General features: G+C 32.7%; 1 protein-coding gene across 1 annotated transcript in view; it reads right to left on the bottom strand.

Annotated features, from left to right (window-relative positions):
* LOC132718791 (small G protein signaling modulator 1-like) overlaps positions 1-19,201 on the bottom strand; it is a 63,719-nt gene extending 44,518 nt beyond the window's left edge. The window contains 4 exon segments of the mRNA XM_060702522.1: positions 1,807-1,947; positions 5,866-6,031; positions 9,731-9,806; positions 19,004-19,201. Coding sequence (XP_060558505.1) covers positions 1,807-1,947; positions 5,866-6,031; positions 9,731-9,806; positions 19,004-19,093 — 473 coding nt within the window. The 5' untranslated portion in view covers positions 19,094-19,201.
* Positions 19,202-19,361: the final 160 nt, after the last annotated feature.

Raw genomic sequence — 19,361 nt, 5'->3', positions numbered from 1 at the left:
AGCCAGGAAAGTCTGTTAATTGGTTCAGTCTAACCAGGCTAAATACCAGAATGTCACCTGTATAAAGCCAGGAAAGTATGTTAATTGGTTCAGTCTAACCAGGCTTAATACCAGAATGCCACCAGTATAAAGCCAGGAAAGTCTGTTAATTGGTTCAGTCTAACCAGGCTAAATACTAGAATGCCACCAGTATTAAGCCAGGAAAGTGTGTTAATTGGTTCAGTCTAACCAGGATAATACCCGAATGCCACCAGTATAAAGTCAGGAAAGTCAGTTAATTGGTTCAGTCAAACCAGGATAAATACCCGAATGCCACCAGTATAAAGTCAGGAAAGTCAGTTAATTGGTTCAGTCAAACCAGGCTAAATACTGGAATACCACCAGTATAAAGTCAGGAAAGTCTGTTTATTGGTTCTGTCTAACCAGGCTTAATACTGGAATACCACCAGTATAAAGCTAGGAAAGCCTGTCAATTGGTACACTTTCACCAGGCTAAATACTGGAATACCACCAGTATAAAGTCAGGAAAGTCTGTTTATTGGTTCTGTCTAACCAGGCTAAATACTGGAATACCACCAGTATAAAGCTAGGAAAGCCTGTCAATTGGTACACTTTAACCAGGCTAAATACTGGAATACCACCAAAGCCTGTCAATTGGTACACTTTAACCAGGCTAAATACTGGAATACCACCAGTATAATGTCAGGAAAGTCTGTTTATTGGTTCTGTCTAACCAGGCTAAATACTGGAATACCACCAGCATAAAGTCAGGAAAGCCATCAATATCAGTGCAGTCTGACCAGGCTAAATACCAGAATGCCAACAAAGTCTGCATATTGGCGCCGTAATGGACAATTAACTCCATTAGCAGTTCTTACTGTGACACTGAAATCCATTAAATATTACATTAGAGTGGATTTTATTACGAAGACTATCAGGCTGTCCTTTCTCCACAAGATAAGAAGATAGGTAATAAGTTATAAAGTAAGAAATCTACATTGGAACCATTAATACTTCAATACTCCAGTGGGAATAATATCTTTTTGCCTTTTCGTAATCACATCTAACAGATCCAAATTAATAAGCCTAAATAAGGTCACTGGGACAAAACTAATCGACAATTCCCGATTATGAGCTTGTCCATTACACAAACTTAGAAAGTTATGTATTAAATTTTGAGGGACAAAAGATTTAAAAGCTGTGAAGCTAATGTACAAAAGCTTTTCTTGTTTCTTTTGGGTCTTTTCTAGTATGCTCCAAATAATAATATAAGGTCACATGCATCATTTGTATCTTCTTTCATCAACAGAGCTAAAAGGTCACCATGAATAACCTTTACAATATTGGTACAACAAAAATGTTCCTCTTCTAGAGCTAATAAATTTAATATGAATAAATTTCAGAGACCTATACAAAAAAGTCTGAATTTAATTGTAAATGAGTATTGAATAAGCCAAAAAATATTCAAGGCTCTCCTATTTCCAGGGAAGGGCAGTGGATAGTAGAACAAATTAGCTTTTTCCTGAACTGCAAGGTCAAAGTAGTGGTTTTGTTTTTCATGCCCCAAATTAGCAGGGCACAATTTTCCAATTTTAAAACTTTAAGTATGGGTGCATTTTTTGAGAATTTTACATTCTGACTGTCAACAAAAGGCAGGGTCTTTAATTACTAGGGTTTGAAAATCTAAGACACTCAAAGTCTACACTTTTCTCTTAGAGATAGGAGGGCTAGGGTTACTAATGACTGATGCATGAATTAATGCCTCCTTATTTTTTTCTGCTTTATAACATCTTTATATTACAATACCTGTTATTTTGCACAAGGTAGTCAAGTATTTTGGCAAGCTGTTTTTCAAAGATGGCAACCCGTATCCACAGATATTTTGGGCTAAATGAAATAGTTGAGGTCTGTCGTTTTGTTTGATTTTTGTTTGTATCCAACGATTTCCTGAAAAAAAATAAAAGATTAATATGATAAATCATAAAGTGACAAAATTCTGCAAAATATCATCCAAATGACATTGATTTTTCCTGCTTGACATAATTTATTTCAATTAAAACATTGTTATTTGAAATCCTATCATTAAAATGTTGAAGATTTGAAGATAAGATACATGTAAATGTTGTTGTTGGACTTTTCATGTTTGTTTATGACCTGTCGCTATATTTCTAAGAAAGGGAGTTTGAATTTTTAACAAGTTGTTAATTCCAAAGCCCAAGCCACAATCTTTGATCTTATAACAGACTTTATTTGCATGTTCAGTTGCTGTTATATACCCTGTTACCCTTGCTACTAGAATGAACCATGTGTGTGAGCCTTAATAGCACTTTATTTATAACTGTATCATATAGTTTGAAGACCTTTCTTTTGAAAATATGTCGAAGTTAAATTGTATATCCATACATGCACAGTGCTTTAACATAAGTTACCAGCACCCCATTTACCACACTGTCTCTAGGGAATAAAAATACAGCATGCTTGTTAATTAGCTCATGTTTTCTGGGGTTTACTTATTGTGATGACACTGGGAAAGGGATAGAGGCCAGAAAAGTCATATTCTGATGCTTGTACATTGGTTACTATGGTTTCATATTGTGACAACAGGGAACGTGTTTTTATTTTTGCTAATTGCCCTCCTTGTGCAAATCAGTCTCTTGTTTCAATGCTCTTTCTACATGTATTATATACATGTACACTTCATTTATAAATACACTTCATTAATAAATTTCTTAATTTAAGGGTAATGCTTTCATTTTGATCTTTTATATTTGTATTTAATTTATATCAGTACATATAAGTGTACCAATTATATCCTCATATCAAGATGGGATTACTCCTACAATCGATTTAAAGAACCTGTCTTAAAAAATCTAGAATTTAAAAGGGCTGCAAATGTTTATAAAAGTACCTTTTTTTTTATATCAAACCAGTCTGCATAATAAGACCTTGTACTGCTTTCCATTTTATTTGAGCAGTTTCTGGAATTTTGATTATCTTTTTAATTTTTGAATCAAAATATCAAAACTCTGCAGCCTTCAGACTGTTACAAACTTATTTTTAAATTTTACTATCTTTACTAAAATGTATTACAATACATTAATGACAAAAGAATCTTGTTTTATGTTTAACTGAGCAATATACTAAATTATTTAAACTTTGATTACAATGTTGAGCTATAAAGAGTCAAAATGTCCCCTGACACATGCAATATCATTTATTTTGTTGACATTATCTACTTTATGGAACATTCTGATGACTAAATCAAAGGAATAATTTATCAGAAAGTTAAAGTACATTAACAAGTTTCTTAAAATAAATCTTGTAAATTGTTTTATTATTATATAGTTTGTTGTTCAAGTAATTTTTTAGCTCTAGCTTTTACCATGATTGCATACAAGTCATTGGCTCAGGAAATACTTAAATAATATTATGGCCTTTATGAAAACAATGCTTTGTAAAATTTGCCAAACTTTCGTATGGTTCCAAAACTAAAATTTCCTAATTTAAAAGACTTTGGTTGTTGGTAAAAAAAAAACTCCCAAAAACAGTCACTGAACTACAACAGATGTCAGATAGTTACGCAAACAGTATAAAGTGCCTTGTATGATGAAAAATGAACCCATTGGCTGCTCAATTCTATATGTTGGATATTTTAACCAATTCTTCTAACATTGGCCAATCTTAGACCCTTACTCTGCTGGAACCAAAAGTGATCAGTCTTTGCCACCAGTATAGAGAAAGGCCAGTTTGAAACATAGAACCAGGCCAGTTTGAACATCTGTGCAGCCTAACCATACTATTGGCTCACAGACTAACTTGATAAATGGACTGTTCCAAAAAAGGAAGCTCGACTATTCCATTAAAAAAAAAATTCAGCATGTTTATGGTTAAAGTTTCAAGTACATAAATCCTACCCCAAGGTCAAAAGGTTAAATAGATCATCCTTTTTTAACTGCTATTAGAATATGAAATGACATTTAAATATTAATCTCCCTCTGATCAAAATGAGGGAAAAAACACATGTTTATATGTCTATAAAGCAAAGAATGGTAACAAACCAATTTTCGAAGCTAATTTAAACGTGTGTTACTGACACGAAATGACATTTACAGAGAATCTATGGTGAGAAAATAAATGTATTCACAGTATATAAGATCTGTAACCACTGTGAAAATCAATTTCTCAAATAATTTTTCTCCTCCGTGTGGCAATCAATTGGAATGCTTTCAATACTCATAAATTTACAGAAGGAATTAAGAACATCCCAAGTTTTGTTTACAGCATAAAAAAGAATCATTATTGCCTGAATGGGTGATGAATAACAGAACATGCCAGTCAACATGTATGTCAAAATCTATACAAGATGAAAGAAAGATGGACGGATATGTTAGAGTACTTGCGTCACCCACTGTTCCATCTTTTTAGATCCAAGCATTTCAAGTGCATTCCCACTCCTATTCAACTAATATAATCAATGTACTATTGAAAGAGATGTCAAACATGGGACTAATGTAGTTTCATTATATTTTGTGATTTACATTTGCAGGTTAATTACTATAATACAGGCCTTTTTTTTTTAGTTACAGCCAGTTACCGTAAGTAACAGAAGCATTCTCAAAGCTAAAACGTTTCTTTTTCACAATTCAAAAATGTAAAATTCCCAAATGTCAGCCTGAATTATGTTATTACGAATTTTCTTTGAAGAAGTATTTCATTCAAAAGGGAATCCCAAAAACTTATCTATAATGCATGATGTCATATCCAACTGTCAAGAAACTATTCAAGTTCCATGCAAATATGATAAGAGATCCATTGAAGAAATCAATAGATCCATGGAAGGTATTGAGATATCCATAGAAGTATCAATAGATCCATGAAAAGTATCAAGAGATCCATGAAAAGTATCAAGAGATCCATGGAAGGTGGAAAGAGATCCATGGAAGGCATCAATAGATCCATGGATTGGAAGGTATCAAGAGATCCATGGATTGGAAGGTATCAATAGATACATGGATTGGAAGGTATCAATAGATACATGGATTGGAAGGTATCAAGAGATCCATGGATTGGAAGGTATCAAGAGATCCATGGATTGGAAGGTATCAATAGATCCATGGATTGGAAGGTATCAATAGATCCATGGATTGGAAGGTATCAATAGATACATGGATTGGAAGGTATCAATAGATCCATGGATTGGAAGGTATCAAGAGATCCATGGATTGGAAGGTATCAATAGATCCATGGATTGGAAGGTATCAATAGATCCATGGATTGGAAGGTATCAATAGATACATGGATTGGAAGGTATCAAGAGATCAATGGAAGGTATCAAGAGATCCATGGATTGGAAGGTATCAATAGATCCATGGATTGGAAGGTATCAATAGATCCATGGATTGGAAGGTATCAATAGATCCATGGATTGGAAGGTATCAATAGATACATGGATTGGAAGGTATCAATAGATACATTGATTGGAAGGTATCAAGAGATCAATGGAAGGTATCAAGAAGACCATGGAAGGTATCGATAGATCCATGAAAGATTTCAAGAGATCCATGGGTGACATCAAGTGGTCCATGGAAGGAATCAAAATATCCATGGAAGGTATCAACAGATCCATGGAAGGTATCAAGATATCCATGAAGGTATGGAGAGATCCATAAAAGAAATCAAGAGATGCATGAAAGGTTTTAAGGGATCCATGGAAGGTATCAAGACACATCAGCAATGAGTAATGGTGTCATGGAGATATTGAAGGTGGTCACAGAAGGTCAAAGCTGCAACTATATTTATGATCCAAAATTTCAGAACCATAAGATACACAAAAAAACCAACAACACATTTTGTTGGTAATTTTACCTTGAAGGATCATTATTCAGCTCAATCTCACTGACCAGTTTAACCACTGACATTGCCGGTTCAAATGATTTGGAAACCTTCTGTAATAATGCTGTTGTATTACTGAATTTGAAGAGGCCCAATGCTCGTTTACGTAGTCCATGTAGTAAGCATGCTTCTACAGCTCCTGAAAATGTGTAAAATAAAATATGCTAATCAAAATCAATATGCTTTAACCCTAAAGTCTGCTGAGGGCAATCAGAATTGTTATGGTTTATTTGTATCAGTCTGTCTCAAGTTATCATAATAGCCTTTGCAAACAGCTTGGTGCTAGACCTAATATCACATGCTTCTGGTCTGGTACCAAGTTGTTTCTTTTTAATTTTATGAAATTTATACAATACCTAAAACTGTAAAAGCATAAAGCATAATTTTTCTCAGCTTGCACAAGGTCAAGGTCAATGTAAATAACAGCTAGAAAAAAGATAGGATAGTTCAAACGATACATCAACATTCAACTGTATGGTCAGTCTAATTTCGGACAAGACAATGTGACAGCCAGATAGCATGTTGGACAGACACAGGCAAATATATATTCCCCTGCCCCCTGGAGGTTAAAAATGGAATATCAATAATTATATAAAATAAATATCATTGAAGAAATCAAACACTGAGGTTAGTCTACAGTTCAGATAACTTTTTTGACAAAGCAACAAGTCTGAAGTTCATAACCATTAAAAGCTTTACTTAATTATGAACAATTATTAATGTATAAAAAAAATTCTCAAATTATTCAAATGTCACTAGATTAGAGAAGACACGGAGGCTGTGCTTTCTTCCCCAAGATACGGAGATAAGTTACTTGGTAATGAGGTCACATTATCTATATTAGAATCATTAATATTCCACAGGGACTAGCTAATATCTTCTTGAATTTCATGACCGCATATTCATGACTGATCCAAATAGCCTTCGATCTGAAGGTAACACTGTTCTAAAAATAGATTTTACCTAATCACCACTACATCACCTGTACTGACTTTCGGACAAGGGATTAGGGAGTACACATTACACATGATGTTAATCAGCGTATATTTACTTTGTTTACATGCAATATTTTAAGAAATTGTAGAATGCAAACAAGTTGGAAATGGAATTTAGTGTGAAAAGAAAAGGGACAACTACACGCTGTACGTTTTTAAAGTTAAATTTAAACATATCTCACAATCTGCTCTGGCCTCTTTATACATCTTTACAAACAAAGTTTAAAAAATGCACCAGTAATTGGCGATGATTTTAACAAAAAAATATTTTGTGTGAGACATAAAATAAAAAAACAAATATATTTTATTGTCTATACGTAAACAGCGTTATGTTAAATAACGGACCTCAATTGTCAATTCAGTTTTTAAATATACAACCATCAAAATAAAGTTATTAAATTTATTGTACAAGCATATCTGTTAAGGAGAGATTTATTGTATAATAGATCATGATTAATTAAAATTGAACTGTCCGTAAATGCATAACATGTATTGATATGAATTTACTATTATGTTAATAACATGTTAAAAACTATAACACATGCTCAGAATATGATCTTTTGTTAAGGTGACTTATAGGTCCTATGGGCCGGGTGTTCATCTTTGTGTATTTATGTGTATGTATATACGTATAAACACATGTCACTATAATAAAGAATTTACTTACTTACTTATACATGCAAGCATGCATGTACGTATACATTATTTTGATAAAATAAATACTAGAATCGGCATTTTTTTATTAGGTAAAATAGGAAAATGCAGAGTTTGCTTATTCTAAAATTATTAAAGAATTAAGAATATAAATCATTAATCTAATACTCGTAGCACTTTGGTGGATATATTCATGACTTCTCCAATCTACGTATTTTACATAGAAACAAAATTGTGTACGGTATATCTGGGACAGAAAGATACTCTTTCATTTTGAGTCCCAGTTTTCCTAAAATCATTCCATATCATATCACCATTTCTAATTTTGATAAACAGTGACACAAAAACAATGCCAAGCGCCGGCATTTTTCTCAAATTGACATGCAGGGAAAGTATTGCTCCGAAAGTTATCTTTCTTTTTCACCATATCAGCTTTATTTTCCTGATGGTTTTAAACCATCTCAATCATGCTTTATGCAAGTTTAACTCCAGGAACATCATTTTCATTGAGACAAATGTGAATAAAAGTATTCGTAACCATTACATGTTGTATAATCTACATGTAGATTAACCAGTTTCCTTGTCCGAAAGTTATCGATATGTGGCTATTTTTAGAACAGGTCTCTTATCAGTGACGTATACGATGCTTATCTCAGATCGTTCCCTATTAATTAGCCTACATAAAGTCACAAGGACTGAAGGAATATATATGCGTGTCTTATAAAGTATCCAATCATTGATTTTTTTTTTTGCCAATAAAATCAACCTTGACCTTCCTACAATATAAAATGAAGCTATGAAAATAAATGAGACATTTAATGATGGCAATGTCATTTTGTTCTGGCATCAATCACTTCCATGAGACAAGTTTCCTGTGAATAGTGGTTTCCTTGCCTTATAATTATCTCATTTACCTCAATTATCTCATTCAATTATCTCATCATGTACATGCATACATGACAACAATGTAATATTCGTAATATTCCCATCTTTCAAAAACTGCAACATTGATTTTCATAACCACCGTTTCTATGTGGCAATGATATTGTATATTGACTGTGCTAATACTCGGTAAATGCTGCGTGGGTGCTCGATTTGTGCTGATCATTCAATTATTCAATTATATTGCCAAGTAGCAACAGACAAAACCTCAGAATATCTATAACAATTATGTCACGTAATCATCTCCAGGGGAATACTTTAACATACAAGTTCTCTTATTATTTGTTTAGGTTTTACTTTGTTTATTTGTTTATGTATTTTCATTATTATTACAATTTGCATCCAGCAGTTACTGTTTTTATAGCTCTTCTTGAACCAGTTGAAACCAGTTCTATGCAAGATCAATGCTAAAAGGTTATTGGTCTTGGACTCTTCTTGCTATAATGAATTGTTAAAAAAATCATACATACAATAACATTGTTGTCGACTATTCAAATAGCCTGTCACCTCTTTTATAAAACAAGTCAAATCTCAGAAGTTGAAAAAAATTGATCTTTTGAATAACTTTATTAAATTTAGGAAAAAATTAGGCTGATTTGGATTGGGAATAGGGATTTTAAATCTGCCCCTTATCATTGCCCTGAGAACTGTCCATTATCAATTTTGGAATTTCAAGTTAAAACTTTTAAGTTAGTCAGCCAACATTATAAAGCCTGGTCAGCAAACAGTATACAGCCAGGTCAGACTGCACAGATGTACAGACTGGCCTGATTCTATAATAAAAACAAAGGTCACTTTTGGTCCAGCAGCTTATGGGTTAAGTTCAAAACTGACTCAGAGTACTGTCACTGCCATTTTGTTTGTTTGGTTTTATGTCGTTACCAACACAGAATATGTCATATCAAATGATATGATATGGTGACTTTCCAGCTTTACTGGTGGAGGAAGACCTCAGGTGCACTTCTGTGCATTATTTCAGGCACAAACAGTCACCTGAGTAGAACCACTGATGTTCCATAAGCTAGCTGGATAGCTTCCTCGCATGACAGAATGCAAAGTTCCTATTCGGATTAAAACCCACAGTGGTGAGGGACCTTCCATTTTAACAAAATTATATATTGTAATATATATGATAAGGCATAAAAAAACACATTAAATGTATTTACACTCAGATTCTTATTATGACATACTCACCAAAAGCATACAAGGATTCATAATAAAGGGAGATAATTCTATGAGAAACTCACCACAAAGGGAGGTAATACTGCTGCTTTCCTCATGAACAAATTTACGAGTCACCGCTTCCTCCATTATCTGCTTCACCTGTAACACAATAATTCAATAGTAATTCAATAATAACTTAATTATAATTCAAAATAATTTTTACCAGAAACTCTAATTGTATTGCTACAGTTAAGATGGAAGTAATTTCTATCATTATTATACCCGAGGGAGACAACAAAATTTTCCTTTTAATATACAGCAGACAGTTCATGTATTGCCTGTATGTTCTTTACTCGGCCTCTACTATTTTCCTATTATTTTCATAGCATAGACTAAATTCTTTAAAGCTTATCATGTTAAATATCTTAAATGGACTTGTCCATCTTTCAATCTGGACAAGGCCATTTATCATTTTTAGGGAAATTCAAAAGATGTCTAAGCCACGTCACGACAAAACCAACACAATGGTTTAGCGACCAGCATGGATCCAGACCAGCCTGTGCATCCGCGCAGTCTGATCAGGATCCATCCTGTTTGCTTCCAAACCCTATAACAAGTAAAGAAACTGATAGACAGCATGGATCCTGATCAGACTGCGCCAATGCGCAGGCTGGTCTGGATCCATGCTGGTCGCAAACTCATTGTGTTGGTTTTGTCATGGCGCGGCTCAGATGTATTGACTCAGTGAATAAGAAACAGTGCAGACCAGGATCAGACAATGTGGAGTTGCTGAGTGATCCTGGTCTGCAGTGATGCCATGAGTAGATTCACAAGTCACAAGTTTAGCTATTAAAAAGGTTAATATAAAGAAGACTGTAGTACACAAAAAGTGGATCAAAATTTTGTTCAGAACCCAATCACACTGCCTGAAACCTTAACATTGCAGACTATATGTAATTGTCCTGCCTTGCATTTAGACCTGTTCATTGTAAGCTGGAGGAATTTCATTATGTATGTTAACATGACTTGTATATAAACTTATAGCTTCCTTACACAATCAAACTAAAATAAATTTTGTATAAACTAAGTATCATAGGCTATACAATCATCTATGACAAACTTCCATCTTTGCTAATGCAGAAAGAAGAACCAAGTACAAGTTTTGGTGCTCAGTAAAATTAATGATCGTTGGCAGGCTAGCATATTAATGACATGTTAACAGAAAAGAACTTGCATGATGTCCCCAATCAGATTCAAACTAAAATAGAAGAAAAAACAGAAGTTTGATATAGCCAGCAACAGTATCCAATTGACTATATTCAATGAGGAAAAGACCAATGTTAACAAAAATATTACTTAAAATATTATATTATTACACATTTATAGATTCATCAAGTTTTAGATAAGTCGATCACAATATTGAATATAATGCATCATGATTTTATAATACTTTTAATTCTGAATCATTTTGTTTGAATCATTCTGTTGAGAAAAAAAAATCATGGAAATATTTCACCTCCACAAACTAATTTGCCTTGGCCCATAAAACGAATTCTAATAAATTGTCCAATGACGTCAATAGCAGAGATTGTTGCGAAATGACCTTGACCAAACTAGAAAAACTACATGTACAATGCCATTCATCGACTCTAATTTCCTATCAAGAGGGGGAAAAAAACATAAATTTGTTACTGAGCTAGTTGACCAGAAATAATCAATACTGTGACGGAAACGACGCAAGCCAGATGCAGAACATTGCTCACATATGAACTGTAAAAGAATAAGCTGAGGAAAAAAACATCCGTCGGTAATTACGTTCATAGTTAACTTATCCATTATCCTACTGATTTTCAAGGCATGGCTTGTCCATTTAGTTATATTCACTATATATGTTAATACATATAAATAGAGGATATTTGTTTAGTTCAGTGTAAGATCGGAATATATTTCACCGAGTGAGCACCAAAAGGTATATTTCACGAGTGGCGCAGCCACAAGTGTAATATGAACTTTTGGTGTTCACTAGGTGAAATATATTTCGATCTTACTCAAAATTAAACAAATTTTCTTTTTATTATATGCAAAGAAACGTCTTAAAAAGACATTAAACCTAATACTGAATGAAAAGCGCGCCAAATAATAATACAACGTGACGTCATTTACGACGTCACGTCATTAATTAAGTTGGTACCCAGTACTGTGCACGCTGGTATTTCACTGAAACAACGTAAGGGGCTTAAATTCAAAACAGTGAAATTATCAAAGTGGTAATTTCACTGTTTCAAACAGTGAAATTACCAGTTTTATATCACTGATATATTTCTATAAACCACCGAAAAGCATGTAATAATAGTGTTTATTTTGTTCTTAGCAATATTCTCACCAAAACCAAAAGAGCAGGTTCAAAATTGTTTGATGATGTCACTATATTTCTCACTTGAGATTGTCAGTCTTACTGAGCGTCCAATTTTGGAACTTTCAACATCATAATAACATTTCAAAATGATCTGTCAAGATTTAAATTGAGTAAGGGAAAAAGCCAGTGACCTAAGCACCGGTGGCAAAAGGCTGTTCATTTCCTATACCAGCCTTTTATGGGTTTATGGAAAAAAGTAAAGAATTTGGAACTAAAAAGTAAACTGTACACATTTGTTTTTTATATTGAATAATTTAGAGAGAACATTAGTCAATCTCATTATCTATTTATGTTGTTATACTCAGTATAGCATTATTTTATATCGGAGTTGATTTTAATCATGATGTACAGTATAGTACTGTATGCAACCTGATTATTTAGGTCCCTTAAAAAAGTTGTTTGACTTCAATATAATATTATCTATCTATGTATGAGACTACATATATCTGTATTATAAGTTTACCATGTATTTAGAGGTTTATAAGGTCTTTTATACACATGTCACAATATTATAACATATCAAAATATACAATAATTATTCCCGTTCAAATGTATTAAAATGAATAGTAACTCTAAACCAAACACCAGCGTCCATTTAGGTTATAAAAAAATTCTTATAGCTCAAACGCAGGCATTTGATTGGTCTGAAAATGCCACAGAATGTACACTGGACCAATGAAAACCTGAGATTTGAGACAGAATTCAGAATTTTTTTTATAACTTTGAGGCCTGAGGCTTTCTTCTAGCAGGTGCCTGACTCGATAATTAATTTCGAGGCATTGAAAGTTTTGGAAACAAAAGAAGTTAGGTTGTGTTTTTCTTTGCAATACTAAATTTTTATTATTTTTCAATCCAACTGAAACACCTGAAATTCTTACAGAATAAAAGTAACTAAAATGTTGTGATTAAATTTCTCCCGGGGAAAGAAGAAGTCACGAGAGAGACTGGGCAGAATATTGTTGTCTGAAGATAACTAAAATGAAAGTATTAGTATGGATGTGTTCTGTGACAGAATCCATTTATTTCATGCAAATTGTTTCCTTTATTCTTCAATAAACTTTCATGTAAAACTTAGTTTGTATGCTAATTAGAAACACGTCTCCAGGGAGAATTAAACCTCCGGCTAACCAATACACAATATCCACTGAATGTGACAGCTCTATATGATGGCGTGTCACACCACAAGTTTCTCAGAAGCCGAATTACGTCAATGCGGGGGATTGGTGAAAAAAAACAAACACCCATTTCCAATAACGCTATGTTTACCAGTATCATGAAATATTGAACTGCAATCGTACTAGATTTCACCGTCAACAAGTAATTGACCTTGTTTCTCGCAGCTTATCATGTTTTCTTCCGTTCTAGGATCAAATAACATATCTTACTGCTTGACAATAGCAGAGATTGTCAGTCTATTAGAAACAATAGGTTTGTTTACAGTATTACTAACATTTTAATCAGTGTATGTATGTATTTATATACATGTATATTGGTTCAATGACAGTTGAACTGGATAATTCAATCAGACAGAATGTGCAAGTCAGCAATATGTGTTCAAAATCTTGGAAATAACCCTAAAAGATTATTAAAAAAAAACTTCAGTTTCATTTTAAGGCAGATAACTAAAAGGGAAGGCTCATCCAGTGACATCAAATTTTTACCCCGACAATTTGTTCGAATTATGAGGTTTTTTTTAATCGTTCAAAATTTTAAAAAATTCTCTATTCAAGTTAAATTTTCCTTCTGTGCCCTGAATTTACAAATGTACACTGTTATGTACGAACTGACACTTACAAATACAAAAATAAATTTTTCTCTTCGTGAATGATTGATTATAATTATACAAATGAACCTCACTCAGCTTCAAAGGGTACACAAATATTAACTTCATATTACATTGCAAAAGCTTATCTATATATTCAAAATCATCTGACTTGAACCAAAACTGTGAGTTTTATCACTTAGTCTAAATCTTGTAATATCTGAAGATACATGATGCATGATATATAACATTATTGCACGTTTTTGCTACTAAGACATTTAAAGCATGACCGTATTTATAAATACATGGTACTGGTAATAATATTTACTCAAATATCCTGTATGTTTTGTGATTGATATTGTCACTGTTTGTATACCACACTTGCAAAAAACTTATAAATGAATATAATTATGCAAATAAAACAATTTTCAAATGTCGTAGAATATGTAAAATGTGTAATCCAAATATTTCTGCACATTATTTTGAATCAAAAAATTATATGCATTCATTTCTTACTGGAAAATTTGACTTAGAAATTATTATTTACTTGAAATGTTAAATTTGGTAATATCTTTATAAATAATGCTTATTGGAACTTACAATATTGACAAATCTTAATTTGAGCATCATATTTATGAAATAAAACCATGAAAAAAAAGTGTGTTACAGGATCTTTAATTACATGGCAAACAACAAAAGATTTGTAGCAACAAAATACATTTGTAAAACATTTTTAATTTATAGTGATCCAAAATATTGACAATCAATAAAACATGACACATTTTAGTTCTTCTGTGACATCATATTTTAAAGTAGCATGAAAATAAAAATTTATTTTGGCCCTTTAACATATAAATCAGGGTCAGAATTTAACATTTCTTTCAAATTGCACATTTTTATGAGCACAATAAATTCTAACTCAAAAAGTCATAAATTAAATTTTCTTAAAATTTAAATCAATTTGAAATTGAGATGAGTCTGATAAGATATTATGTAATACTTTGTAAACAAATTTATTCATACATGTATATACAATTTGGGATAAATTTCCTGCTTGAAATTATTTCCTCATTCAGTGTTGCGTCTAGAATTTCAAAATTATGGGGGATTGTCCCACAGGTAGAAGACTTAGCGTTCAAAATACGATGAAGATTAACTAAATTAAGTTGAAAAGATTGTTTGATGCACGACTTCTGGCGCGCATTGACTTCATTAAATTACTCAATCTGCAAAAAATATGCGCAAATGGCGCAATCACGCAGCCAAGATGCAGCTCATTAAAAAAATAGATAAAATTCCAAAACTGCATTCAAGAGTGACACAGTTTCATCACAAACTTAATTTGGAAAATACTTGAAACACTTAAAGCTGGTTAAAATTTATAAGTATGTTTTAACAAAATTAAATCGGTCGCATGTCTGTTCCGCGTTTGACCAATTTCATTTTGTAAATACGTACTAATATTATAAATTTTAACCAACTTACTGTTTTAAATTATTTTGATAAACTGTCGATCTACTAGATTGATTAACAGTTTGCTGATTTACCAAAGTAAATGTGTTACGATTCATTTGATTAATACCGCAATCCTATTGGACAAACACTCGACTGTTTAAATTTCAAACACTAAATGACTGTAATGATTCATTTGAAATACTGCAATCCTTTTGGACTAAAAGCGCATTGCATGAAGTGTTAATGCTCGTCTGTTAAAATAACCACTTCAACAAAAATCCTAAGTTAAAAGGGGGAATAACTTCAAACATATAGCTTTTCTAATTATGCCCCTTGTCTAACAACTGCCTCATGTCATGATAAGCAAGCATTCCAAGTTTCATATTGATATCTTTAAATTGGCTACATTTAAGTGTTTGCACAACAACAACTATGACGCAGCGATTATAATATTTGAAACAGACAAGCTAAAAACTAACTTCAAACACTAAAATTACATATAAATGATATACAAGAGTACTTTAACATGGAGTCAAGTATAGTAGAACCATAAAACCTGCTGACGTTTTTACATTTATTTTAAACAAGATATATATTGCCTTTTAAATTAAGTTTTTTCTTCTTAAATGAAAATTGAGCAAATCTATCAAACCTTTTAATACATTCACTTTTTTCGGATAATAAAAATCATTTATAAATGATGTAAATCAACAAATCAGAAGAGAGACTTCTTGCTAGTTTAAATGCCACCTTTTTTTACACTTAAAGCCACCCTTTTCGGTGGAAATAGCTGGCAAGAAGTGGCAAATCTTAGAGGGACGGATATGTGCAGACTCCAAATTTAGATAATAGTTCAGAGGCTGTCACAGTAAAGTAAATGTGAAAGAAATTAATACTTTTGAACCTCTGGAAGCCAGAAGTCTTGAACTTAAATTTAAGACACCTAAGCCAACATTTCTCGAGAATAAGCACTCAGACAACGGGTCAATGCTGCTAAAAATTTAAGTTCTATGTATGGGACTTTGAAAACTTCACTATCAGAATAAAACACTTGCCATGCTTGTCAAATCTGCCATGAAAATCTTCTTAACAATATCTTGTTTCTTTGTATACTTTTAAGTATACAACTGCCTAATATTATAATTCTAAGAATAAAAGAAAAACAATAAGTTTGAGTTCAACTCTATGGCTTTTCAGACAATTTTTTAAGATAACCTACAGGTTTCCATTCATTCAGCCCAAAGCTCAGCAACAATATAAACATGTACATGTACATGACTGTATATGATGACAAACATTGATGAAACATCAATATATTATTTATCTACATTTCACTTTCATACCTATTTGCAATCAAGTAATAATTGGACTGTACCATGTAGATGATTTCATGATTTGAGCCGTGTCATGACAAAACCAACATAATGGGTTTGCAACCAGCATGGATCCAGACCAGCCTGCGCATCCGCCCAGTCTGATCAGGAACCATGCTGTTCGCTTACAAACTAGAAACTGATAGCGAACAGCATGGATTCTGATCAGACTGTGCGGATGCGCAGGCTGGTCTGGATCCATGCTGGTGACAATCGCACTATGTTGGTTTTGTCATGATGCGGCTCATTTTACTTTCCAGTACAATGCATTGTATTGTTTATAAAATGTTCTCTAAGACTACATGCTTTCTATTTTCTAACTTTCTTTTGTTATAGATCTATTATGAAATATGTGTCTATTAAGTAACAAACGCATAGCTTTAGACAATGTCATGTTCTTTTGACGCGGGCAACTACTTTCATTAAAGTTTTGGGTGATATTTTATCATATTTCTATATTTTGGCATTTTGACTAAGTTTTACCGCACTCACAGGTCTGTAATTATGTGGCTAGAGGGACAATAGGTAACTGTTCTTTCTCTTTGATGTCATTTATTCCGTAATGCTTTTATGTGGCTATTTTCTTTTGATTGGCTAAAAAGAACAATAGAGAGAACAATAGAGTAGCCACATTATTACTCTCCTGTTAGAACGTCCGACTACAAGGACAAATCCCCATGATTTTAACAAAATTTGACCCTCCAGTTAAAATCCTCAGGGTCAAATCAGGCCTTTTGGAAATATGAAGGGTCAAAGAGTCATTTCATGGGTCAAACGGACACCCTGTAGCACTGTTATCTCTTAACACACAGCTAGTGCAAATAGTTGGACTTGTTTCTAGACATTCAATTAATTAGTTTAAATCATCCATTTTTTTCAAATTTGTATCGTTAATTGATTGGCAGAAAATATCAATGATAGACTCAGATTCCATTTCTATCCATGATGCCAAAAAGAAGATTTACATAGATTCATTTCAGTTAAGCAATTAGAAGACCTTAGTATAAGGCAGGGTCGGCAAAATCAATTGTCTGTATTGCCCAGGTTGTCCCACAGCCTGTACGGACAAGTGAAAATTTTCAAGAATAAACTATATGTAAATATCATACGGACAAGTTAAAAAAATGCTTCACATAAAAACGGACAAGAGTGAAGTAAGTCAAAATCAGATTTTGCCGGCCCTTTAAGATGTGAAGAAGTCCAACAAATTGTTTGCCTAATTAATTTAGCGTAAACAGGTTGAACTATTAGTGTTTCTTCCCACTTCTCGTCTAATTTTAACTGTCATTTTCATGCACCATTTGTATGCATGGAAAATGTTTTGGCAACACACTGTTGCACATCGTTCAGCGCTTCAAAAAATCATTAAAATGTATACAAATGTATACAATGACTGCTTTAGAAATGAGAATGACTGATAAAAACATATGTCATTTTATTACGTGTAATTGTTTCCCGGTCTCCAATATTTACAGGTCTAGATCGAGATCATAGGAGACCGAAAATTTAGAGGGGTAATGTTTACATATCCACCAGTTACTATTAAAGATGGGAGATTTAAAACTTGATTACCGTTGAGAGAGAAATTAAATGGGATTAATTTATGTGTCTTCAGTTCTTTGTTGAAAAATGAAATCTAATTAGGACCTTGTTTAAAAAACAGATATCTATCAGGTAAAATGGGCTTATCTTCCTGTCATTGCTGGTTATCACTCCCAACAACTTCTAATTGGGTAGTGTCCGTGTAGAAATGGTTAGTGGTTGGACTTGATGTCTCTTTGACAAGTCTAATTAGTTGTAGTTGTACTACCAGTTGAGATTTTGTGCTTTATTATTGGGACAGTTAAGGTAAGATTCTGACCAAGAACAAAAAGCATCTTAGAATCTTGCTTTGGCACATAAAAATATATATTGTGATTTGTCTAAGGTGTGAAAAAGCATTAATATAAAATTATTTAACCACTGCACCCATTCTGCATAATGAGTAAGTTCAAATGAAATTTCAAGCTTCAATGCCCAATGGTAAGTTTACAAGAATAAAAACCAATTTCCTTATCAATGACCTCTGGGTTTCTTTATTTGAGATTTCTTTAGCGAAAAAAAAATGAATGTAAAACAAAATTTTACTTGTAAATAAAATAAAGAGAAATTTTAGTATACTTATTAACTTCAAAAATGTCTTGAATATAGAATATAGTATAATGTTAATGTATGTGCACATGTTATGTCATTTGACACCGTATGTGGTTAACCAAATGATTATACCCAATAAACATTTTCATGAATTATTTATGTTTATTACTAGATCAATAATTACTAGATCTACTATAGAAACAATTTAGTACTTTACCTCCTTTTTAACTGCACGAAGAAGTGACTGTCGCGCTTCTAGTTGGTCCGACATGGACATTGAACGCTTTGACAGTAATGTTGCAGACATTTTGAGACAATTCAGTAATTCCAAGTACTAAACAATTCCAATTCTTTCGAGCTCCATTCTGAATCTGATTGACTGCTATTGGGAGCCGAAGCACAACTGTTTAACATTCTGCGGCGAAAAAAAGGTAACCGGAAGTTATAGAGGTCTACTAATTTGCTAAAAACATCTCGCAGTCATTATCAGTTAATAAAAATTAATCATAAGTTAAATTTAAGGCATTTCAAAAACGTACGTTTTCACTGCTTTTTGTTGTTTTACAGTTAGAAAG

This window comes from Ruditapes philippinarum, unplaced genomic scaffold (assembly GCF_026571515.1).
Source record: "Ruditapes philippinarum isolate M1 unplaced genomic scaffold, ASM2657151v2 ctg1236_1_1_1_1, whole genome shotgun sequence".
Lineage (NCBI taxonomy): Eukaryota > Metazoa > Mollusca > Bivalvia > Venerida > Veneridae > Ruditapes > Ruditapes philippinarum.
This window is presented reverse-complemented; position numbering and strand designations above follow the sequence as displayed.